General features: G+C 33.6%; 2 protein-coding genes across 2 annotated transcripts; one reads left to right on the top strand and one right to left on the bottom strand.

Annotated features, from left to right (window-relative positions):
• Window positions 1-1,243: 1,243 nt before the first annotated feature.
• LOC21411676 (cytochrome P450 71A24) lies at window positions 1,244-4,547 on the bottom strand. The gene is made up of 2 exons (XM_024169840.1): window positions 3,473-4,547; window positions 1,244-1,971 (listed from the first exon to the last, which is right to left on the bottom strand). Exons 1-2 carry the CDS (start codon window positions 4,412-4,414, stop codon window positions 1,348-1,350), a joined length of 1,566 nt encoding a protein of 521 aa, XP_024025608.1. The 5' UTR covers window positions 4,415-4,547; the 3' UTR covers window positions 1,244-1,347.
• A 9,603-nt stretch (window positions 4,548-14,150) lies between these two features.
• LOC21401914 (cytochrome P450 71A1) lies at window positions 14,151-17,421 on the top strand. Its single transcript, XM_024169817.1, has 2 exons — window positions 14,151-15,094; window positions 16,686-17,421. Exons 1-2 carry the CDS (start codon window positions 14,195-14,197, stop codon window positions 17,295-17,297), a joined length of 1,512 nt encoding a protein of 503 aa, XP_024025585.1. The 5' UTR covers window positions 14,151-14,194; the 3' UTR covers window positions 17,298-17,421.
• The last annotated feature ends 9,587 nt before the right edge of the window (window positions 17,422-27,008 follow it).

Genomic DNA, 27,008 nt, shown 5'->3' with positions numbered 1-27,008 from the left:
TTTTTTATAGACGTTATGGCTTAATAGACATGATATAAATAGAGTTAAAACTTAAAGTGCAATATATTTTATGGTGATAGAAATATTATGATAATGAACATGATCGAGTTTAGTTAACTATGCGAAAATCCTCTTATCTATCTCATTTCTTGTTTTTTCTCCCTAAATTTTATCGAGAGAACCGGATATGTAAACAACATAACCAAGATTTTATTGTAATTTTTTGGCACACTGATTTCTCCCCAGAGTTCTATGATAAGGCCTTATGCTAACAATGTATGATTTTTACCGTGCTCAGTCATTGTTCAAAATTCTCATCTTTATCCTTTACAAGAGCAACCTGATGTGCACAATATTTTAATCCAAACTTTAACCGCCTTAATATCCTGAAATCTGTTATTCATTTTAAAAATGAATTATCAAATTAAAAGTTGGAGTGACCAACTCCCCAATTATCGAATTTTTGAAATTCAATTAATCCAACCACGTTTTTCAAATGAAATAAAATAAAAAAGTTCAAACGACAAAAATTGTCAAATACATATTAAAATCATGAGTTGCTTTCTTTCTTCAACAATCTGTTTTGTCCGATATACGTGCATGTGTTTCTACACCACTATTTCATTCGAAGAGACAACGTGAACGCACAGAATCACCATAATAATTCAGAGGACAAGATTTTGTGCTGATACCTTTCGGAGCACTATCAGATGTCAAAGAGGACTATTTAGAGAAAATGCCTTACTTGAACGCAGTATTCAAATAGGGATTTGAAATGGTCAAGCTATGATTATGTGATTTTTCTATTTGAATTATTTATGATTTCTTTGTATTTTGTTGAGCATTTCATTATTTGCCTAATGCTTGTAAATAATTGGCCAAATATTTGCATATGATTTGAGATTCAATTTGAGATTGGGAAGTGAAAATTGATTCAATCCATGATTGAAATGTCATGAATACTTATAGGATATATACTGATTTTTCAGAATGGTTTAAAACACCTCTTGATATATAAAAAATAGATCAAATTACTCCCCCGTCTATTTCCGGTTATAAACTTAACGATGTTGCTTTGATTTTTCAGGATTTTCGCATAGTTAAATAAACTTTGATCATGTTCATTATCATAATATTTCTATCACCATAAAATATATTGCACTTTAGGTTTTAACTCTATTTATATTATGTCTATTGAGCCATAACATCTTTAAAAAAAAAAAAGGCAAAACACACATATATAAACTTCTTATTTAATTTATTATTTCTTTAATAATAACAAAGTTAAAGTTTAGGCACTAAAGCACATTCTCGTCCTAATAAATTGTCGACAGAGGTCTCTACAAGCTAGATCACAGTCGATTTAGTAAGCAATTTTGGCAGAGCCATAAGAGGAAGCTTTCTGTGCACGGTTATACCACTTGTCTCAGTCATATCCAAGTCCTCCCCTCTTGCACCGCCAGGAAGTTGCCAATCAAAATTGTGAACGACATTGGCCAAAGCAATTTCGTTAACAGCCATGGCAAAGAGAATCCCGGGGCAACCACGCCGCCCGGCACCGAACGGAATCAATGCAAAGTCCTGCCCTTTGTAGTCCACAACGCTATTTAAGAATCTCTCCGGTTCGAACTTCTCCGCATTGTCCCACGTCCCCGGATCTCTCCCTATTGCCCATGCATTGATGAAAACTTGACACCCGGCTACGACGTCGTATCCCTTTATCTTGACGTCTTTTCTTGACACTCTTGGAATAAGTAATGGGACAGGAGGATGTAACCGGAGGGTCTCTTTGAATACTGCCTTCAAATAAGGCATTTTCTCTAAATCGTCCTCTGTGACATCTGTTTTGTGACCAACGATGGTTCTCACCTCGTTTTGAAGCTTTTCCATTGCTTTTGGATGCCTGAGGAGCTCAGTCATTGCCCACTCTAGAACTGTGTATGTGGTGTCCGTGCCAGCAGAAAACATGTCCTACAAGAGCCGTACACACATATATATACTTTAGACAATAGTGTTAGAGACGCCAATTTAAAGATTATCACTGTCATGTAAATTTTAAAAAATATATATAAGGTTGGTTTTAAAATTTATGCTCCTAATCCTATTCAAAAAAATAAATTTCTTCCGAATTTTAGGATCATTTTCAGTTTGTTTTTTGAACTGTAGAAACTCTCACTTTACCTCATAAACTTTGAATTGTTCTTACTTAACCCATTTTATTGTAATTTTTGTTAAAATCAGATGGAAAAAGACAAGGTTAAGTATAGTCATGTAATTTTTATCTATTTTATTTTTTTAACAGAAATTCAAATAAAAAGACCACATAACTGTGTTATTTTCTTTTTCTATATATTTTTAACAGAAATTGTAACATAAGAGGTTATGTGGAAATAATTCAAAGTTTATGAGATAAAATGAGAATTTTTAAAGTTCACGGGGCAAACTAAAAATGACCTTACAATTCAAGAAGTATGAGTTTTTTTTTTTTTTTTGAAGTTTCATATTTTCATCACCAAAGCTTTTCATATGTATTTAAATCTCATGTTAGATTAGTTGCCACTATTGAAAATTTCATATATTAAGGGCGAGAGAATGATGTAGACTCGTGTGAATTTACTCTATTTTTCAAAACCTCTTACTAAAGTCACTGAAAATGTCTTTCAAACTCATAAACTAAGGCATACACTGATTTCCATCAAATCTATCCCCTCCCATCTTTGAGACAAACAATATTAGTGCCCTCCATATATACCCTTCGAATAAATAGGGGTGGTCACGTGAGATAAGCAATATAGCATGACCAAAAAAAAAAAAAAAAGACAGAGCATTTGAATTTAAATGTCTGAAAAAATAAAAGGAAACCAATGCAGAACAGAGAATAAGAAATTAGTTGGGACTAGTGGAAAATAAGTACATAGTTTGTCATATTTTGTACATGTTTATTATTTATATCATTCTAAATAATTAAGTGTCATTGAGACTTTTTATTTTCTTTTTATCAATTGAATGACAATTATTTATTTTTTAATAGAGTGTCGTAAATAATAATTTTTACCATCTTATGTGGTAATTTTTATTTTTTCCTTAGATAATCTAAACAAAACTAAAAAACAACAGGGGTAATTTTGACAAATACCCCTTAAAATAGTACCATTAAGGATTTTTGAGTCTCAACATTGACCTATTGAATTTTGCCCATTGGAATAAGTAATTTGATAGATTATTATCGATAACTTAACAGATATCGCTGGCAGCAGGTCTTTGGTCGCCGGTGGGGGCATAATTTAACAAATTATTATTTCAAAATTCACAAATTATTATTTATAATTTAACAAATTATTATTTAAGGGGTTGCCTATCATAGCAAAGAATAGAACTTAAGGATGTATTTAAGGGTCAGTTTTTACCATTTCTATAAAAATAAAAAATAAAAAAAATAAAAAAAAACAAAAAAACAAAGAGAAAGGCTTACCAAAATGAGAGCCTTTATGCAAGTTCTATCAATAGGAAAGCCCAACAAGTTCTCCTTCTGAATCCAAAGCAAAATATCCACCACATTATCCTTGTGCCGATCTTCATTCAGGTCATCAACATGTTCCATATGTTTTTCAACAACTCTCTCCAAAAACACATCGATATCCTTAGCCACCTTATCCATTCTACCATACAAGCCATTAACATGGCTCAACCAAGCAAGCATCGGAATATAATCCCCAACGTTGAAAATCCCCAACAACTCCGCCAACTCCCCGAGAAGCTTCTTAAACTTCCTTCCACTCTCGCCATCATCACTGTACTTCTTTCCTATAGCAACCCTACAAACGACGTCGTTCGTAAGCCCGGCGAAAAGCTCGCTCAAATTCACGGCCGAAGAAGAAGAGCAAGAGTTGTGAATTTTGTCCGCCATGAGCTTGGTCTCCTCTTCTCGCACGCCGCGGAAGGACTTGACCCTAGCGTTGCTCAGAAGGTGGAGAACGCATGCGCTTCTCGTCTGCCGCCAGTACTCGCCGTAGGGCGCCGACGAGACGTCTTTGTAGTCGTAGAGAAGCTTTTCGGAGGAGGCCTTCCTCGGCCGGTCGCAGAACGCGAGGTCGTGCGTCTTCATGACCTCTCGGGCGGTATCCGACGAGGAGACCACGAGGACCGGCACGCTGCCGAGGCGGAGCAGCATGAGGTCATCGCCGTGGAGGCGGCTTAAGTCGCGGAGGGTTCGGTGAGGGTGAGGACCGAGCTGGTGGAGATTTCTGATGATCGGAATAGACGGCGGAGACGGCGGCAAGTTCTTGTTGTTGGTACTACTACTCTTATTGGAGGACCATAATTTGTAGAGAAGGACGGGGAAAATTATGCCTAATACGATGGTAATTAAGGAAGAGGGATTGGAAAGGGTGTCTTGTAATAGTATTTTCAACATGATTTGCAGATGAAAATCTCGATGAATGGTTTGGTTTGTCAAGTTTTTCTCGTTGCGTCTGCGTATGCAACTTTGTCTTTAAGTCGATATATATATATATATTGCAGAACACGCGTGAATAATAATCATACCCGTATGATACAAGGCACCAAGTGGCAGTGACTTCCAAAACAAGCAAGTGGCAGTGACTTCCAAAAAAAGCAAGTGGCAGACATTGGAAGGATGAGTTCAAATCTCCTTTTCCCGTGACTATATGCTGCAAAAGTTCAATGAGTGGTTAGATTTATGTCAAAACTTATTTAAAAATGTTCTATTATTTCATTCACTAATCTCGTGTATTCATGTTTTGAACGCGTGTTTAGATTATGGAGTCCTATTTTTTTTGGTGTTTTGCATACAACATATACAAGCATTTGTTTAATTAAGGCGTGTAACAAATTCACACTCATCAAATATTGACAGAAATATATCTATATCAGTAAATGTTTAATTATGACTAATTTATTGATAGAAATACCCTAAAGGAAAAAATATTAAAGAAAATAATAAAAAATACAAATTAAAAAAAAACTTTTGTTAAGGGGAAAAAGACATTGACGGTGGTAACTTCAGATTTTCCTTTTTTTTTTTTTTTTACTTTTTTAGTTTTTCTTTATCTTCTCCTTTTTCCCTATTAGGATATTTTGGTCTTGTCAATAGTAAAATTAATAATTGATCAGGTTAGAGTATAAATTTAGGGTGTTCATTTACTTCTGAACTTGTATGGCTTTACACTACAAAAAAAAATCCTTTTTGCGAGGACTAAAATGGCGAGGACACGTAGTCCTCGCTGTTAGTCATGCATTCTATGAGGACAAGACCTTGTCCTCACAGAAAAGGGGCCAAGAGTTCTGCGAGGACATCCTCGCAGAGCCCTAACAATTTCACAGGCCCTGCGGGGAATAGTTTTGTGCAGGGTTGATTACTCTTATGCGAGGACAATGTCCTCGCAGAAGAGTGTTTAGGATAGGAATCCCTACCATTCTTGACCACTTCGGTCTGTCAAAGTCACACCAGGGAGGGTGTGACCGTTATTCGGTGAGGACATTTATCCTCGCCGAATCCCGTGAAAAAAGGCCGGGCCCTTGTCCTACCTTATCTTAAGTTTACAGAAGTGAAACAATATCATTTCACTGCTATAATGCCTTCTGTGTGGACACTCATCCTCGCGGAAGGCCCTAATATGTTCAAAACATAACATATTTGCTCAGAGTTTCTCCTTCTTCGTTCATCTTTCTTTCTCTGCTATACTAGAGAGAATTCACTTCGACAATATCTAAAAATACTTGCGAGAGGCCCTAATATATGTTCAAAACAGAACATCTTTCTTCCTTCTCTCTCTCATTTCTTCAACTCTCTCCTCCCTCCTTCGTTTGCTCTATATCCGACCATAAAGAGGATTTTTTTTTTTTTTTTGTGTATTGTGTTCATTTTTAAACCTTGTAATCTCCTCTTATTCTCTATTTTTTTGAAGTTCGAATTTTCTATTTCTCTCACAGTACCTCTCAAGGTAAGGTTAGACAAATTATTGAGTTCTATTTTGTGTTTTTACATACATTTTGTTCATTTTTATTGTTCTAAATTGTGTAGTTGAATATTGGTTTTTTAGGTGGTAAAGAGTAAATCCGAATTTCTCCTCATTTTCAGGTATGATTTAAATTTTATTTATGTTATTATTTGTATTTTATTATTTTGTCTAAGATATTGTTTGTGTAATTTAGTATTGATTTGTGGAAAGCCATTGATATTATATTTTGTGGAAATTTGAGATTGTGTTATGATTTTAGGTATTAAAATTATATTTTGTGGAAACTTCCTATTGTGTTTTGATTTTAGGTATTTAGATTATGAGAATTAAGGGGAAATGCTGCCTAATTAGGAGACTTTGTAAGAATATGCATGCATTTGATGATCATACATTGTTGGATTTATTGACTAGTATGTTTTGTTTAATGAGTAGTTTATCATCATGCCAATCGACAAGAGTTGGACAAAGTTGAGAAATCGTACGTGTAAGGAATACACGGACGGGAGTTATGGCATTCTTGGAGATGGCTAAGAATCACGTAAACGAGAAAGGACAGATAAGGTACCCATGCAACAATTGTGTGAATTATTTCTGGCATACATTAGAAGAAGTTGATGCTCATATAATTCGGAAAGGGTTTGACCCATTTTATGATGTCTGGATGTATCACGGTGAAGCTGAAGCCGATATTCGAGTAGATGAAAAAAAAGATAGAGAAGAACAACATAATAATGTAAATCCCAAAAAATCTGTATTAGGCTTTGACAGTTTTGGTTTGTACATTCATAATGAATACTATGAACGCTTTAGGGCGGCAAGGTGGTCCTTACTGATTCACAAACACAAGTAAAAGAAAAGAAAAAAATAGAGAGCGAGGTGTTTTGGAGAAGAGAAAGGAAAAAAAGCATAATAGCCAGCTGCAATCTAAAACACGAGGAATTCACGCAAAAAGAAGAATAAGAGAAAGGGCAAAAAAGACAGTTTACTGTTCAATGAACAATAAATTTTGACCTGCTATATGACACTAACTAAAGAAAAATATATGTGGAAGAATAAAAAAGCAATAGCATAAATCCCAAATAATCTGGACTACATCAAAAACTGCTAAATCATCATTAGAATTACGCGATACATGACAACAATAAAAGAAAAATACATCATCATCACCCGAGAACAACAAAACTCAAAGAAAAACCAAACTGGTCACTGAATAAGAGAACAAATAATATAAAGATTGATATATTATTATATTTAGAGATTTCAAACCAAAATACTATGAACAAAATAAAAACAATAAACATAAAAACATATATAAATTAAGAAAAAAATACCTCAGTCGAAGGAGAATAATGGATAGAGTAGACGGAGCAGAACAACTAAAACTCCAAAATAGAGAGAAGCAAACGAAATAACTTAATATCCAAAACTGACCAGGGCAAATAGATAAACGCAAGATCCACAAAACAGTAAAGATACTAATAGAAGTCTAATATCAATAAAATTTGTAAAGAGCAGGAAAACAGAAAAGGTAGAAAAGAGTAGATTATTATAGTCGAAAAATGAAAAGAGAAACAGGATGACAAATTGCAACAACACGGTAGAGCACATTATTTATATACAGAGAAAATAAAGTTCTTCTTATTATCAGATAAGAACGGCTGAAAACAAACCTTAACTGCTATAATCATTCACTACCAACAGGTGTCACGAAGCATGAAAACTAAACGAAAAAGGAACCAATAATCAACAGACACTAAAAAATAAGATATGCATTATAAAGAATTACAGCCGAAGAAAAACATGCGTCGAAGGAAAATATAAACATGATACCACAGTAAAAACCACATGAAAAACAAACCGATTAATTATGTTAAAAAAAAGATCAGAGTGCATATCGATTAATAACGTTATGAACAAAAACTCAGAATAGGAAAAAGAAAAGCTAGATCTTTATCCTCACAAATGGAATCAAAAAATTTAGCCCATCCAAGAAAAAATAAAAATGCAGACATTAATTTTTTCTTACCTTATCATCATAAAAACCTACGAAACATAAAAATTTTAACGGCCGACGCGCTTACACAACAAAAACCCAAACAAATTGTAAGAGTCCCTGTAAAAAAAAGGATTAATCATAAAACGAAATCCCAAATTACAGAAAAAAAAAACGAAAGGAAAAGAGAAAATCAAGAGTGAAAAAAATAAAAAAACTTTAAAAATTAAGGCAGATTAGCTTCATAACACACCGGAAGAAGAGAGGAGGAAAAAAATTTAGGAATGGAGAAAAATAAAACTGAGAAAAGAAGCATAATACCCAAAGAAAAAGAAAAAACCAGAAGCCAAAGAAATGGAAAAAAAAAAAAACATCGAGAAAGCAAATAAAAGAACAAAAGACAAAAAGAAAAATCCAGAAGCCAAAGTGACAACTATTTCGGAGAGAAGACAACTGCAAGGAAAAAAAAATTATAAAAAAAAAAATGTAAAAACGAAAGGACCCAAAGCCCTATTAAAAAAATCATAAGACGAAACCCTAAAATGCGAATGGAAGAAGAGGAAAAATATCAGGAAAGGAAGCATAAAAATGAAAGGAAAAGATAAAAACCAAGATTGAAAAAACTAAAAAGTTTGAAGATTAAGGCAGATCAGCTCCACAACACACCGGAAGAAGAGAAAGGGGAAAAAAATTTAAAAAATGGAGAAAAATAAAACCGAAAAAAGAAAAAAACTAGAATTCAAAGAAATGCAGAAAAACAATATCGAGAAAGCAAACAGAAGACTGAAAGACAAAAAGAAAAATTCAAAAGCCAAAGTGACAACAATTTCAGAGAGGAGAGAAGAACCGAGAGAAGAAAGAGGAGAAAAAAATTTCAGGCATGGAGAAGGAGATCGAGAAAAAAATCCAAGAGCCAAACCGACAATTGCGCTGGAGAAAAGAGAAGAACCGCGAGAAAAGAGAACAAACAGAAGACCAATAGAGAGAAGGAAAGTTTAGCCTCGTTCATTTCGCTCATTCGAGTTTAGAATTCGAGTTTTACTACAGTAAAAAGCTCTCAAAAACAGTCAAATCTAACTTTTTGCTACAGTAAAAAGCTCTCACACAACAATATCACATATAAACTCGAATTAAAAACTCAAATTAGAGAACCGAACGGCCCTCAGAGAGTGAGGTGTTTTGGAAAGGAGGAAAGGAAAAAAGCATAATAGCCAGCTGGAGTCCACAACACGGGGAAAAGAAAAGAGAAAAAACAGAGAGCTAGGGGCTTGTTCTTTTGAGTGAAAAACTCAAAAAAAAACTCGAGTTACAACTTTATTCGAGTTCATGTTCTTTTAAGTTTAAATTCGAGTTCAAACTCGAGTTTAAGACTAAAACTCGAGTTCAAGTTTCCCCTTCAACTCGAGTTTAGAAACTCGAACTCAAATTAATGAACAGTATTTTTTCTATTCTTAAAAATGCTATAACTTTTTCGTTTTAATTCTAATTGAGATGATTTTTTTTTCTATGCATTGACAACGAAAAGACGAATAAAACCCAACCCATATACCCTATTAAAATTTTTCATCAGCATTGAGTTTTTATTAAAATACTATATAAATACAAATTCAAGTTTTGACTCACTCAAATACAAACTCAAAAAGATTCTTATCTCAAACCATAACTCAAATGTACACAACCAAACACAAACTCAAGTTACAAGTTCAACTCAAGTTATAACTCAAATTCAATTCAAGAATTATACTCAAGTTAAACTTCAAAAGAACAAATCTTATTTTAGAGAGGAGAAAATAGCCAGCTAGAGTCCACAACATGGGAAATTCACACGGAAGAAAAATAAGAGAAAGGGCAAAAAAGATAGTTTACTGTTCAAAGAACAATAAACTTCGACCTCCTATTGTAGTATTGTAGTATTGTATAATGATCAACCTTAAAAGTGAAAAAAAAAAAAAAACAGTCCATCAACACCTAAAATTTCAGAATTATTTTTTAGCCCATCAAGTCCCGTGTCTTTAGCCGGAAAAAACAACCTTCCGACAAGTTTCTTTTTTTTTTTTTTCGGGGGAACGGTAGGTAGAGAAGAAGTGTCTCTTCTTTGTTGGGGGGAGCAGAATATTGAAATGAAAGTAAACCACAAGAGTCCATCAACACCTAAAATTTCACAATTCTTTCTTTTTACTCTAAACTTCACATTTAGACGTAACAACTTTAAGCAGTACTGATTTATTATGTTAAGAGTACTATCATACATGATAAAGAGCAAGTTCGTGCTGATATCTATCAATCGCAAGTACTATATAAGACCTTAATTATAGGACATTTTAGGGAGAGAGAGAGAGTATGAGAGACTAGAGATATAGCTAGCTAATCAAAATCTTTTGCGAGTTTGGAATTGTTCTTATTTTTTATTTTTCACATTTTTTTAAAAAATAAAAAATAAAAACGATTCTAAAACGGCGTTTGGCACAATTAAAAATTAAAAAACAAAAATGAAAACGATTTTTTAGTTTAGTGTAAAATGAAAGAGAAATGAAAAATGATTCATTTTTTATTTTCGTTTTCTCCTCTCTCGAGTAGAGAGAGAGACATTAATGAGTTTTTTTTTATATTGAAAATAATCTCTTAATAAAACTACTAAACGTATTTTCAAAAATGATTTATTTATGAGATTAAAAAGGCTTTCATTTCTATTTTCATATAAAAAACAAAAATTATTTTGAAACGAGTTCCAAACGTAGTCTTTGAGTTGCAATGGTGAGAAGAGGAACTTTTCTGTGAGTAATGAAACTGGCAGATTCCGTCATGTCCGAATCCTCTCCTCCATTTCCATCCGGCAATGTCCAATCAAACTTGTGCACAATATTTGCTAGCACGAGCTCAGTAATAGTCATGGAGGACAACAGTCAAGGCAACCTCTCCTTCCTGCTCCAAAAGGAATCAACAAGAAATACTAGTTCCTAATCTTGAAATCTATGGTCGAGGTCAGGAACCTCTCCGGCTTAAACTCCTCCAGTTCGTTTCACAAGGTGGGATCTCCGGCTTAAACTTGTGCACATTATTTTGGTGTCTTGCCGTGATTCTCGAGGAAATATCAATGCAATTGGGGATGCAATTGAAAAGTCTCTTTGATTACAGCTTTCAAGTAAGGTGTTTCGTCTAGGTCACGGTCAGATATGTATGATTATTCTTTGGCCATGCCAGTCACCTCCTCTTGCAATTTCTTCAGGATTTTTGGATGTCTTTAGAGTTCTGTCATTGCTCATTCCAAGGCTGTGTAAGTCGTGTCAGTTCCACCAGCGAACATGTCCTAAACCAACAAAACAAAGGACATCAAATAAGGATAACCAAAAAGTTAAAAAGCCATTTCAAAAAAAAAAAAAAAAGAAATCACAAGATACACCATTTATTTCCAATTTTACACAATCTAGCAAATTCTCTCTCGTGATCGAACGTTATAGGGAGATGTGTTAAATTTATTTATTAGTTTTTTTTTAACAGAAAAAAGAGGCCTGGACTTACAACGGATGATGAAAATTGAACCCTAAACATTAGATGATAGAGCCTTCGACATTGTTCTTCACTATTATACACCGCCATCAGTAATTAAAATGATATTATTTCTTTATGTTTCTCAAGGACGCTAATGTTATTTGTCAGTGAATGAATGCATTTTGAAACTAGCGTTATACCAACTGTATTTTGTCCCTAGATATATTATTTAGGCCATACAAATATAATAAGATATTGGCCGAAAAGGTAATTACAGTATATATTTTCAAGCAATTAAAGATATGATTGGGGTGATTTGCAAAAGATATGATTGGTGCAGCGCATGAATTTCACCGTTGAAAAGAATGACAATAAGACAAGATATTGCAACTTGTAAGAAAGCAGAAAAAGGACCCAAGGGATCACGGGCTTTTGATAAGGTTGGAAACTTCGCAGTGATTAATTATTGACAGCCACAAATATATTTATGCTCAACCCACCTAAATATCCTCAGCCACATACATACGTGTGAACCAGATCATAGCTTTATGTTCAACTAATAAATGATAAACACTATATATTCAGTAATATTTGAGACGTCTAAATTTAGACAAGTGATTGCCATCCATTAGCAACCTTCCAAAGCCATTAGTTCACTCAAAATCATACAAACACAAGTTCATATGTACTATGTAAGGTTAAAATAACGACTTAATCACGACTTTTAGATTATTTTCTATCAATGATGATGAATATAAGGTATTTTCTTATTGAAGAAAATATCTTCACGATTATGCGGGACAGTTATTAATTGCTCATTCACCCACTTTCACCTTAAGACACTTTGTTATGTGATGTGGGATTGTGCCCTTGTATTCCTTTATTTGTCTTCAAATAAATTTATTATACGATTAAAATATCACATCAATTAAAATTTTACATTAATTAAAATATCACGTTATATTAAATTAAAAATCATAATATGACATGACATCACAGGAAACACAAAAATAGATAGAAAAAAATGAGATTATCAGCCCAATTCATGTGACGTGATACAATTCTCAGCGAATATTATAATATATCAACCTCTGAAATTTTCTATCTTAATTAGTTAATTAATTAATCAATTATTGCTTTTTTATTTTATTTTTATAGGAATTGCTTCTTTAATTTGATATTTGAATCGTCGGCCGAATATTTAAGGCGTACTGAAGCAGTTTATCGCTCCGGTTAAAACTAAGCATGTCCTTTTGTGTTTTGTATAAATACACACGCTAATCAACACAATCATATTGTGTGTATGTATACAATATATTCAAGAAAATAACATATTTAATAAAAAAACAAAATTAATCTTCAGCTCGTGGTTTAATTTCATTTACCGAAGTAGCTTTTGCATCATTATTGATCCGATTAAACTAAGCATGTGATCTTTTTTGTCTTTTGCATTAATATTTGCTGTAATACATACGATAATCAACGCATTAATCATGTTGTTTTGTATATATAGAATATATTAAAAAAATAACATATTTAATAAAAACAAAATGCTTCAACACGTGGTATAATTTCATTTATCGAAGTGGCTTTTTGCTAGCCTTTTCCTCTAGCAACAAATTAACGGGAAACATCAAGAATGGCTTATTTCTTTTTTCTTTAACCCACTTTAACCTTTTTCTTAATTTTTTTTTTATAAATTGTTAAATTGTCTCCTCATTTTGTATATAGTATACATTCGTTTGGAGCTTTTACTTTTACTTTTAATCAGTAGAAAAAGAGTGATAAAAGCTTTGACTTTTTCGTAAATATTTGGAATAAAAGAATTTAATGGGTCAAAATAATTTTTAAATTTTTTAATAAACAATAAAATTGTTAGAATGAAGTTTACAATGTCCTAATAAAACTCTAGTACAAATTTTAAAATTAATTTAAAAATGTTTTATTTAGAAACCATATTTTATGGCTTTAACTGAAAGTAATTCTGAAAAGCTGAAACACTTATGACAGATCATCTAAATATTAAACAACTTTTGGAGCCAAGAAATCAAAACCAGCTTTTAAGAAGCTCTCGCAAAAAAGCCCCATCTTGACAACCACGGTTAAATTTTAATGGAAACAACATACTGCATCTGTAACGTGCTTCACTATGATAACCCGAATCAAAATTATAGTCTTTGCCCTTTAAACGAGCTACCTGATTGCCCACAATATTTTCATCCAAATTATTTAACCGTCCTAATATTCTGCAATATTTTATTGATATTAAAAATAAATTATCAAATTAAACGTTGAAGTGACAAGTCACCAATTTAGCGAATAGTTCGAAATCCGGCGTTTTTAAAAAAAAAAAAAAAAAAAAAAAAAAAAAACTGAATGTTTAAACTTGAAGAAGTGTCAAATACACAAACAATATTTAAAAGTAATAAGTTGCTTTCGATTTGTATTTCTTTAACGAGCTGTTTTTGTCCTATACATTTTTTCTAAACTACCATCTTATGTTCGATGAAATAACGTGAACAGACAGAATCACACCAATTATATAAAAAAAAAGTTCCTATTTTTTTAGTTAGAATTATACCACTATATGTCTATATCATCTATTCTTAGCGCTTTTAGATACATACATACATACATACATACATATATATACATATCTACATAAATGAATGTGAGGATGGACAAATTATAAGGAAGACACATTTTCCACTTTCTTTTGAGAAAAACTTCCATGGCTCTCCTTGATAATTATTGGCCACTGTTTCCCACCATTTTTCTTCTAGTTTTGCTTATGTTCTTTATCCTCAAGAAGAAACCAACAAAACTAGAATTCAATCTCCCACCAAGCCCTCCAAAACTTCCCATCATTGGAAACCTTCACCAGCTCGGAAACAACCCTCACATCTCTCTCCATCACTTGGCACAAAAGTATGGTCCAATATTTTACTTGGAATTAGGTCAAATCCCAACAGTGATAATTTCATCTGCTAGACTAGCGAAAGAAGCACTGAAAACCCATGATCTCGCTTTCGCAAGCCGTCCCAAACTCATCGCGGCCAAGTACCTCTTCTACAATTGCACTGACATGGCTTTCTCACCTTATGGAGCTTATTGGAGGTACATCCGGAAAATATGCATACTTGAGCTACTCAGTGCCAAAAAGGTCCAATCTTTCAGCTTTGTTAGAGAAGAAGAAGTTGCCCGTCTTGTTCGTCGCCTCGCGGAGCCTTATCCCCGAACGGTTAACATGAGCAAGATGCTAGGGCTTTATGCAAATGATGTCGTTTGCAGGGTGTCTTTCAGGATGGACTTTTCGGAAGGAGGAGACTTTGACCAGAAGGGCTTCCAAAAGCTGCTTGAGGAGTATCAGGAGTTGCTAGGAGGACTCAGCGTTGGAGATTTCTTCCCTTCTATGGAGTTTGTGCTCAGTTTGACGGGTATGAAATCAAGACTTGTGCACACCTTTAAGCGGTTCGATGAAATTTTTGATCAGATTGTGGCCGTACATCTCAATCCCAAGAGAGAAAAAGAGGAGACTAAAAAGGATCTTGTGGATGTTTTGCTTGATATTCAAAGGAATGGATCTGGGGAGATGCCTCTCACATTGGATAATGTCAAGGCTCTTATCCTGGTAATTATACTAAATATAACTTTTTTGTCTCCTTTTTTTTTTTTTTTTTCCTTCCTAAATTTTATCAAGAATTCAGATATGTAAACAACATAACCAAGATTTTATCATAATTTTCTACAGTAGAGTGATTTTGGTCTCATACTGACATTGCCATTTTTTACCGCTGTGTCTTGTTAAAATCGAATCAAAATAAAAACGTATACATAATAGATAGTTTTTTATACGAACATAAACTACTAATAATAATTTATTTTTTCAAATCTTACTTTCTAATATGTTTCTAATGTGACTTATTAATATTGGGAATAATCACCATCGGTAGGTACTTCTTACCACTATTCCATGATCATTAACTAATTCAAGTACATATATGTAAGAACGTTTTCAGAGGAAGCAAGAGGCTGGCACATCAACAGAAATGGCAATTTAGCTTGCAAACAGGCGGCTGTCTTCCACAGCTTGCAGACTTGGTTATGATTGTTTTGGCCTTCAACCATTCTCATTTTTTTAGTTTAATCTTACAAATGATTTTTAAGATTTACCTTCAATTCTATTTTGATCTGTAACTTTTAAATCGTCTCATAATTGGTCCCTAAGGTTTTACTTTGTTTTAGTTTCGATCCTTCTATTAGCTTAGTGTTAAACATTTGACAAAATTTATGGAAATTAGAGACTAAAATTGAAAATATATAAAGTTTAGGGACTAAAATAATACAAAAACTAAAAGTTAATTTCTACCGATAGTTCAAAAATTTTAGCTGTTTTTAATTTTAGTACATAATTATTTACATATACTCTATGAAATTTTAATGCCTAGTTAACGGAATGATTGAAATTGAACTAACTGTGGGGCGTTTGAAAAATCAAGGACAACAATGAGATGCAGAGTAAATTTTAAGGACTATTTGTGGAATTAAACTTACTTTCATATTTCTTTTCGGATTTTAACTTTTTTATGAGCAGTTGTTCTCACTACTCTTTCGTACTTTCGTTTTCTTTTTATTGTATTTTAATAATATGAATAGATGTTTGATAGAGAAAGACGAGATTATTGGATCCAAATCAAATTAGGATTCTCTATTCTCTTAGATATCATTTCTCCCTTCTCACAGTATATAGTATACAAACAAAATGTTTATGAGCCATTCGATTTTCATCAGATTTTGTGATCATCCAGGTATAGTGTTAAAGTATAAAACTATTGTTAGCCCACCTCTTAATAGCTTAAGCTTTTAGGATGGATCGGTAAACTAACAGGGTATCAGAGAAGAAGGTCTTGAGTTCAAACTCCCGTAATTTCACTCTTTATCCCCATTTAAAATTGTCATCATGTGTTTTACCAATCCATCCCAAAAGCTTAAGCTCTTAGGAGGTGGGCCAATAATAGTTTTATATTTTAACATATAGTTATAACACTTAGAAATATTCAAAATTGTCAGCAAATGTGTCGTAGAACACAGGCCACCATGATTTTGAACATTTGACGCGGACACAAACATGGGTTGTGAAATCTTGCACAACTTTTTCCTTTTATTTTTGGAACACAAAAAAAAAATTAAGTCTCAATAATATTACTATGGCCTCTTTGCAGGACATGTTTGCTGCAGGAACAGACACAACCTTCATAGTCCTTGACTGGGGAATGACGGAGCTCATTTTGAACCCTAAAGTTTTGGAAAAAGCACAAGCTGAAGTTAGAAGTGTTGTGGGGGAGAGAGAAGTTGTTTTGGAGAGTGATTTACCTCAACTCAACTACATGAAAGCAGTCATCAAAGAGACATTCCGGTTACATCCACCAGCTCCAGTTTTAGTCCCAAGAGAATCCCTAGAACATGTTGTCATTGATGGTTACGACATTCCAATCAAAACAAGGATCTTTGTCAATGCATGGGCAATAGGGCGAGACCCCGAAACCTGGGAAGATCCAGAAACCTTTAAACCGGAAAGATTTCTCGATAGCCTTATCGATTTCAAAGGGCAAGATTTTGAGCTGATTCCTTTCGGGGCCGGTCGAAGAATGTGCCCGGCTATTACGTTTGGTACGGCAGCTGTCGAGCTTGCCTTGGCTCAGCTTCTCCATAGCTTTGATTGGGAGCTTCCTCCTGGTGTTACGACCAAGGATTTGGATATGACGGAAGTTTTTGGCATCACCATGCACAGAAAATATGGCTTGGATGTCCTTGCCAAACCACGTTTTCCTTGAACTAACTGGAGAATACTACTGTCCATTAAAAACATGTGTACTATGTATATCTCCATACTCGTGATAAAATATGTAATACCCCATATTTAATTAAGTCTTAAGCCAATAATAAATAAATTTAATAAATTAAAATCATGCATCACATTTACCATTTACCTCAAAGTTATTTGTTGGCATTATATTTTATTATTATAGCTATCATATTATTTTATTAAACTTATAGCTTTGCTAATCGAGTTTTCAGTTTTAATGTGCAGTGCAACTAGCTCGATGTAGGAACTCAATGTGCTAAACTTATGAAGAAAAAAATGATATTTATTATGATTATTTGATATGATATTTTACCTCTATTATGATTGATTTAATGATGAATCATTATTTTATATTTTTATTATATGGTTTTATGTAAATGTGTTGAGGACTTAGTTGCTATTTTGAGTTTTTATGAGAGAATGCTATGTTAGCAAATTGAGTGAACTTTAGGCGTCTAAATGAAAAAGAAAAATAGAGACTTTAAAGCTGATTTTATGAGGTTATGACAAATGTTAGAGACTTAGAAAAATCTAGACACTTGTCCTCCTATAAGGCCACTTTACTTTTGTTTGGTCTCTATAATGTATAGACTTCATTTATGGGTCATTTCAGCAAAAAAAAAAAAAAAAAAAAGCCTAGAACTCCGACCCTAACATTTTCTTCTCTCCTCTCACTCCTTTTCTCAACCAAAACTCATAATCAAACCTAGGTTTTCAAGAGAGAATGAGCTAAAAACTCAACCAGCCCATTTCAACTCGTTTTCAACCTAGAACAAAAAATAACCACCAAGGTTTTGAGCTTCTATTCACTTAGGAACACATTTTTCTTTGAGGAAACTTCTTTCTTATGTTAGAAACTAAGATTTCAGAGATTAAGATGTTGAAATCCTACTTGAGATTCGGATTTTTGGATGGGGCTTATCATGCATGTTGGTTGTATACTCTTAAAAATGAGTTTCTTGAGATTTTGGTTCAAATATTAGTTTCTGGGTGAAATTAATGATTTTAGCTTGATATTATTGATGATCATTTGAAGATAAACTCTTATTAAGATGATGATTCATGTATTTGAGAGTGGTCTTTGAAAATTAAGATCTGCATGCTATGTATTTGATGAAATGTTCAAATATAAGTCCTCCGTACAGCCTACATAGATTCTATTTTCGTGCTATTTATACTTATGATTTTGACTGATCTTATATTTTTTTATTAAATTATACATCTCAAGCTTTATGTAAATTTTTGAACCACTCTAAACAGATTTTTCTACATTTAGTTATGAATTTTATAAGCTCAGCTAAAAAGCTGTCATTTTCCTGACGATATTACACTTCAATCCGGATTTCAGGCTGTTTTTGGTTAGTTTAAAAAATCTAAAACCTATCATGTAGTAGCTCTAAAAAGAGGATTTTAAGTCTACTTTATTTGCCACTGGTCTCATAATATTTTGAGTTTTGATGAATTTGTTATGAATATTTTTGTAACAATGCGCAGTTATGTGTTTTGTTAAATGATGATATGAATGTGATTTTTGAAAGCTATGGCTTTTAAAGGTTAATTAGCACATTGAAGGCTCCCCACAACCAGCTAGTTTGTGCATGCAAAGTGGTGATCAAAATTTAGGTATGTAGAGTTAAAGCATTTTCAAAACTGCATAATAAGATCTATTTGATGAAATAAATTGTTTAGAATTGTGATTTCTCTTATGAAATTCTTTTATGATTATGTTCAATGAATATTCATGATTAATTATTTTGAAAGAGATTATGATTTATGCTTATTATTTTTTTATGTTTAAAGAGATTTTATGGTATGGCATATAGATTAGAGGCTGGGTAAGCAGGGGTGCAAGGGACCGGTACCCCAAATTAGAGAAACTGTCTCTTTGAGACAACTAGAGAAGAATGCTAGTGAGAAGTCTTTTGTTGATCATAAGAGAAAGAGATTCTAAAAACCCCGCTTAGTGTTTAAGAGAAGAGAATTGGCCAAAATTAGAGAATGTCTTGTGTAGAGAGGCTTACTTGGAACGAAAGTTCTGTATCATACCTAAACTAAGAATAAGTATGAAAGTTTATGAACAATGTTTAACAAAGAGATTTCAACCACAGAGATTTTAGATACTTACTTTATTTGAAATCTACTTACTGATTTTTTACTCATTAGTTTTACCTTGTGATGCAGATGATGTTCTTATTACCGAAGAGTAAAAAAAAATATTTCTAAGGTTGGCTGAGTACTCCAAGTCCTACATATGGCATCTTGCTTATAAGTACTTCCAAACAATAGATGGGCCCAAAATGTTTTTTTTTTTTTTTTTTGTTACTATGTCACCTTTGAATAACTGTTTAATGTTTAAGATTTGTGGTTGTAATCATTTTATGCACTGACTCATTTTGCTCAAAAACTTTTATGAAAATGTTGTGATGACTTCAACCACAAGTTTCTGCATCTTAAAAATGACATTGTTTTAAATATAAAAAATATGTTTTAAGTAGCACCACCTCGTTAAATTTGGCCTTAGACCGGTTTAGCATCGGTGCGTTACAAAATATGTATCCTATCAAGTCGTTTTTATGGCAATAATTAAATTCTGGAATGGTTGTGTTGAGAGTTGCGACTGACGTATTTCTCTCTGGCGTGGAAAATTTAGATTTACTGTGTATTTTTTCTGTTTTGCTTACTTAGTCGGTAATTAGTTGTACAACTTGTACAATAAATACATGTTAGATTTGAGTTAATTACATTCAGTTGCTCGAGTAAAATAAAGTACAGAAAGTAAAGGAACACAGAGTATGATATTGCAGTTCGGTGCGCACACCTACTCTGCGGGGCCACGCCCAGACAATAAACAGTTCACTATGTTCCAGAAATTACAAATACTGGACGAACTTATTCACTCAAGGACTCCCTCCTAGACAATGACGCCGCTATGACGAATCTCCACAGTGATTTGTTTAGCGTGCACCACACGTCTTCTTAACTGTATGGCGAACTCTCTTCGACCGACAGAGCTTCCTCCCGAAAGCAACAAATCCCTATCCCGAAGGACGATCTCAATAACACACAAGGCTCACAAAAACTCACAGACTCTTTTCTGAAAATATTCTATTAAACCCCTATTCTCTCTAGTTGAAACCAAAGCCTTTAATAATATCTCCAAAAGATCACGAGAATCTAATTTAAAACTAAAGCTCTGATTCTCTATATATTTTTCCAAAATCTTCTCCAGCCATCTCCACGTCAATGCCTCCACGCACACATATATCTATACAATGACTTAGATATCACATTGGCTCCAAGTTAATCTCTCGTAAAATCCAAAAATCCAAAATATATATATATATATAGATTTTTCTTTGGCCAAATCAATCTTCGGTTACAATTCAAAGTCACTTCAAATTCGAATCCAACCAAAAGCCAAAAAACCAGATAATCATCACAATAAAATCTCGGCATAATTCAAATAACTAATGCTTTATCTTTATCTCTCCAAATCTCAACCAATGTCTTATCTTCCTTTGACCAAGCCTTTATCCTTGTCTCTTCAAATCTCAACTCAACAAAATATGCAACTTTAACTTCAAATCTGATTCGAATTCTTCTTCTGCAATCTGAAATCTTCTTGAACCTATTGTTTGAATTTTTACAAGATTGCCAATAAATTGCCAACTAATAAAAATACCTAACAATCTCCCCCTTTGGCATTTTTTGGCAAAACTAACAAATGATCCTAAAAATTCAAAAAAAAAAAATGTAAAGGATTACATTGTTCTCCCCCTTTTTGACAAAAATAAGCCAAAGACACAACGAAAAAAAAATAAAGAAAAATAAAAAATTCACACCCTAGAAATGTCTTCAGCAGCTTATGTCACAGATCATGTTGTTACATTAGTTGGAACACTCAGTGCAACACTTTGCACTAGATATCTTTGAGGGCATTGATCTTTGTAGCTTACTCCCCCTGAATTTTTCCTGTGTTTTACTCCCCCTGAATTAGTACATGCTTCTAAAGAAGTATAAGCCTTATGACATCTCAAATCAGATTTCTTTACCCACACACGTCTAGAAAAAATATTTTTCACATCAATCTTCACGTTAGGTGTCTTCTTTGAGTTTGCAGAATTTGGTGGATTAATAAGCATACCTCTCTTCAAAGCATTTAAATACTTGTAGCATCTTGGTCTTATGTGACCATGTACACCGCAGTAATGGCATGTAGGGACAAACCTTCTATGTCGAAGGGATGAAATAGTAACCTTCTTACTGGAGGAAGTCGGAGGCTTAGGGGCAGGCGTCTTCTTCACAAACACTATTTTGGACATTGAGCTCTCACCAATATAGCCAAGGCCATGTCGATCACCACTCGCTTTTCCTATTGAGAGAATGTGATCTAATTTTGAGGTGCCCGAATTCATCATCTTCAATGACTTTTGAGTGTGCTCCAATTCACCTCTTGTCTCCTACGGCTTTTTCTCCTTTTTAACAGCCCGAAATTCATAGTTTATAGCAACCCTCTTAAGTACATCATTCTCTTTAATAAGCTCATCGACTCGCTCCCGCAAAGACTTATTCATTTTAACCACCAAAACCCATTTATTGAACATGATTTCATATGCCTCCTGGATTGTCTCCTCAGTTAGTTCTTCATCATTGCTGGAACCGTCAGAATCTGAAAAATCTCTGTTTTCATCTGGTTTTCCAAAGTGTGTTGCAGATGATGTTGCAGATGATGTTACAACATGAGCTGTGACACGATCTGTAACACTGCAGTTTGGAACATCTTAGTAAACATTGAACGCAACATAGTTGTTCACATGATCATCATCTTCCTGGTTGCCTTCAGAATCCTCATCACTCCATGTGACGTTGAGAGACTTCTTCCTCTTTTTTAGAGTGTAAGCACACTCAGACTGAATGTGACCATAACCGTTGCACTCCCGGCATTGAATTCTCCTATTCTTCTTCTTATCATTGGAGGAATTTGTAGCTCCCTTATTTTTCTAAAAATTGTTAGAGTTGTTGAACGTTGGAGTTTGGTTCTTCTCGTTGAACTTCTTCATCACCCTGCTGAAATTTTTAGTCAATCGAGTGAGAGACTCCGTTAAGTCTTCATCTTCTTCTTCAACATTATCTTCCACTTCGGCTTGGAAAGCAATCCCCTGAGAAATCTTTGTCTCCTTCTTATTTTGACTCAGATTCATTTCAAATGTCCTCAGTGATCCCATCAATTCATCTAGTCTCATAGTTTCAGTGTTTTTCGCCTCTTCAATGGCAGTGACTTTGTAGGCAAATATCTGTGGTAATGATCTCAATGTCTTGCTGACAGGTTTTGCCTCAGAAATTTTTTCACCAAGAGCAAGATTCATTAGCTATGTCACAAAACCGTGAATTAAATTCAGAAATAGTTTCAGTTTCATACATTCGAAGAGTTTCGAACCTGGTTGTGAGCATATTCAATTTTGATTGTCTGACCGCGGTTGTTCCTTCATGAGCCACCTCCAGAATCTCTCATGCTTCTTTTGCTGATTCACATATGGATATCATCTTGAATTGATTAACATCAACTCCATTGAATATTGCATTGAGTGCACGTGAGTTGTAGTTGGACAATCGGTCTTCATCAGTGCTCCATGACTCTTCGGGTTTGAAAGTCTCTTTTCCTTCTGCATCTTTAGTTACTGGATGTTTCCAGCCATTCAAAACAGCACGCCAGGCTTTCTCATCTTGAGCCTTGATGAAAGCCTTCATCCGGGCCTTCTAATATGAATAATTTGAACCATCAAGAAGAGGGGGACATACAACTGAACCTCCTTCCTTCAAAAAATCCATTCCAAACATAACAGATCAACTCTCCAAGATCTCGCCGAACTTATGGTTAGTGAACCTCTTTGATACCACTTGTTAGATCTGAGTTAATTACGTTCAGTTGCTCGAGTAAAATAAAGTGCAGAAAGTAAAGGAACACACAATATGATATCGCAGCTCAATGCGCACACCTACTCTGCGGGGCCACACCCAGACAATAAACAATTCACTATGTTCCAGAAATTACAGACACTGGACGGACTTATTCACTCAAGGACTCCCTCCTAGACAACAACGCCGCTGTGACGAATCTCCACAGTGATTTCTTTAGCGTGCACCACACGTCTTCTTAACTGCATGGTGAACTCCCTTCGACTGATAGAGCTTCCTCCCGAAAGCAACAAATCCCTCTCCCGAAGGACGATCTCAATAACGCACAAGGCTCACAAAAACTTACAGACTCTTTTCTGAAAATATTCTATTAAACCCCTATTCTCTCTAGTTAAAACCAAAGCCTTTAATAATATCTCCAAAAGATCACGAGAATCTAATTTAAAACTAAAGCTCCGATTCTCTTTATATTTTTCCAAAATCTTCTCCAGCCATCTCCATGTCAATGCCTCCACGCACACATATATCTATACAATGACTTAGATATCACATTGGCTCCAAGTTAATCTCCCGTAAAATCCAAAAATCCAATATATATATATAGATTTTTCTTTGGCCAAATCAATCTTCGATTACAATTTAAATTCACTTCAAATTCGAATCCAACCAAAAGCCAAAAAACCGGATAATCATCACAATAAAATCTCGACATAATCTTTTTGATCCTTATCTCATTCTAGGATCCCATTTAAATTCAAATAACTAATGTTTTATCTTTATGTCTCCAAATCTCAATCAATGTCTTATCTTCCTTTGACCAAGCCTTTATCCTTATCTCTTCAAATCTCAACTCAACAAAATATGCAACTTTAACTTCAAATCTGATTCGAATTCTTCTTCTGCAATCTGAAATCTTCTTGAACCTATTTTTTGAATTTTTACAAGATTGCCAATAAATTGCCAACTAATAAAAATACCTAACAATACCAAATAAGGATTACGGGTAAGTAATTGAGAGAGTTTTTTTTTTTCTCAAATTGTTTTTCTGGTTTTAGAGAGAGATATAGGAGGCTAGTCAGAGAAAGAAGAGAGTGAGAGAATTGAGAGAGCAAAAGGGTCTGTGAGAGAATTCATGCAGATCTGGGTTTTGCTTTCGTTCTTGGCTCTTGTATTGCTGTGAATCTGGTAATAAAAGATTTGACTTTCTTGGTTCTCCAAATCTCAATCAATGTCTTATCTTCCTTTGACCAAGCCTTTATCCTTATCTCTTCAAATCTCAACTCAACAAAATATGCAACTTTAACTTCAAATCTGATTCGAATTCTTCTTCTGCAATCTGAAATCTTCTTGAACCTATTTTTTGAATTTTTACAAGATTGCCAATAAATTGCCAACTAATAAAAATACCTAACAATACCAAATAAGGATTACGGGTAAGTAATTGAGAGAGTTTTTTTTTTTCTCAAATTGTTTTTCTGGTTTTAGAGAGAGATATAGGAGGCTAGTCAGAGAAAGAAGAGAGTGAGAGAATTGAGAGAGCAAAAGGGTCTGTGAGAGAATTCATGCAGATCTGGGTTTTGCTTTCGTTCTTGGCTCTTGTATTGCTGTGAATCTGGTAATAAAAGATTTGACTTTCTTGGTTTTTCTCAGTTGAAGAGACAGCCTCAATTTCGCTGGTGTTCTTGTTCGCTCGATTAGAGTGTTAGTTTTTTTTATCGTTCTGCAATCGTAAAGTGAGGGATTGCTCTGATTTCCTCACATGTTGCAATATTTTTCTTTGTTGTTTCCAAGTGGTACAATTTCAGATTCAAATTCCCTTTAATTCCATCAATTTTCTCTGCCGATCAGGCTCTTTTTTGGTAATCGAGAGGTTTTATCTCGACAAGGTTTTATCTAGTTGGGATGTTATGTTAATTTCTCTAATTGTACATCTCTTTATTGGAAATTGGCACTACGTACCAGAAGCTCTCCACTTGGATATTGTTAAGAATACAAAGTTTACCAACGATCCGTAAATAGGCTAATAGAGATGTAAGCAAAAAGCAAGAAACAACCAGAAATAAATCTAAAAATCAGCTGGGAAGGAATTTCTATATAAGAACCAAAGTATCATTCTTTGTCAATATTTCAACGTCCACACATTATGCTTCATTCAAAACTTCTTTTTGGACAAAAACCAATTGAAACGATCTAGAAATAAAAAAGCGTACATAATCACCCCAAATGCCCAACTTATCAGTTAACAATAAATTTAAAAAAATATATCTACCATCTACTATATAATATAAGCCTCTTAAAGTAAACATGTGTCATGGAAATTTTTTTTTCTTTCTATTTTTGCCCTTTTTATTTTTCAGTTGTTACTTTCTTGCATGTTTGTCTTTTATATATACTTTGTCTCTTATGTAACTTCCAACCAATTTTTTTTTTCTTTGTCTCATTTATCATTTTTACTTTTCACTTACTTATTGCATACTCTTTTCTCTTTCCCCGAACTTAAGAAAAATCAGTTAATTTTTGTTTCTAGAAATGCCATTCACTTTTGGTACTTGTACTTCCTCTTTTTTTTTTTTTTTGCTAAGAAAAAAGTTGTACTTTTACTTACATTGCATGTCTCCTACTCTTTACTCTTACTTCGAGCTTCAAAAAAACAGTTAATTTTTATTTTTATTTATGCCATTCACTTTTTATACTTTTTACTTAATTATTACCTACTTTCTTCTCTTACTGTCACCCTCAAGTTTCATGGGAAACATTAGTACAATAGATCTCTTTCTCTAAAAACCAACCTAGAAAATACAATAAAGGGGTAACAAAAAAATTAGTAAACATTTTTTTTTTTTTTTTTGCATAATGCACCCCAAATTTTCAATTTCAGTAAACTGCACCTAGAACGTTAAAATCAGTTGTAATTGAGGTCTACTATCTAATTACGAATGTTATCAAATTGACAATTGAAAACACGAGATTCACACATCAAAAAGGCAAAGATCAACATTTTTCAAACCATGTCACGTCCAGATCTCGTGTCTTGAACTATCAATTTGATAATGCCATCAACTATTAGACCTCAATTGCAATTGATTTTAAAGTTGAGGGTGAAATTTTTCAAAAATGAAAGTTTAGGGTCCATTATGCAAAAAACGAAATAATTAATGGTGCAACAGTGCAATTTAATGTAAAAACTTGCCCTAATTCTCCGTCAATCAGCAATTTCCTAATTTAGGATTTACAAACCCTTGAAATGTTCGTCTTCTTCGAGTTTCCATTTGTGTTTTTTCTCCATCCTGTGCGGTATCCAACAATTTGTGTTCACCTTGATTTTAGCACATTCATCCATTTGTTGTTTTGGAACGGCACATTCGTCCATTTGTGGTCATTATAAAATCTATCAAATTGATGTTCTGGAAAAAAAAAATTGAAAACAAAAAAAAGATTCTTCTTCAAAATACCGCAAACATTTCCAAGTTTAAATTGATCAAAAGAAAACAACTCTTATGTTTTTTTTTTTAAATTAAGGGATATCACTATTACAATAAATATTTCCATAAAACTTTTATTTTTTTAGGATCAAATTAAGAAGAAGGAATGTACGGTTTTGTAACTTAATCATCATCTATATGCTTCAAATGTTCACTAAAACAGAGGAAAAAAGGAATAACTCTTTTGCGTTTGGGAAATTGGGAAAAGCAAAAAATAGCAAACAAGAACGAATAAACTGTAATAGAACAAGCAAAGCAATCAACTGATCAATTTGTTGGAA

The sequence above is a fragment of the Morus notabilis genome, unplaced genomic scaffold (genome assembly GCF_000414095.1).
Source record: "Morus notabilis unplaced genomic scaffold, ASM41409v2 Scaffold333, whole genome shotgun sequence".
In the NCBI taxonomy this organism is placed as follows: domain Eukaryota; kingdom Viridiplantae; phylum Streptophyta; class Magnoliopsida; order Rosales; family Moraceae; genus Morus; species Morus notabilis.
Note: the sequence above shows the minus strand (reverse complement) of the source record. Positions and strands in the feature narration are given on the sequence as shown.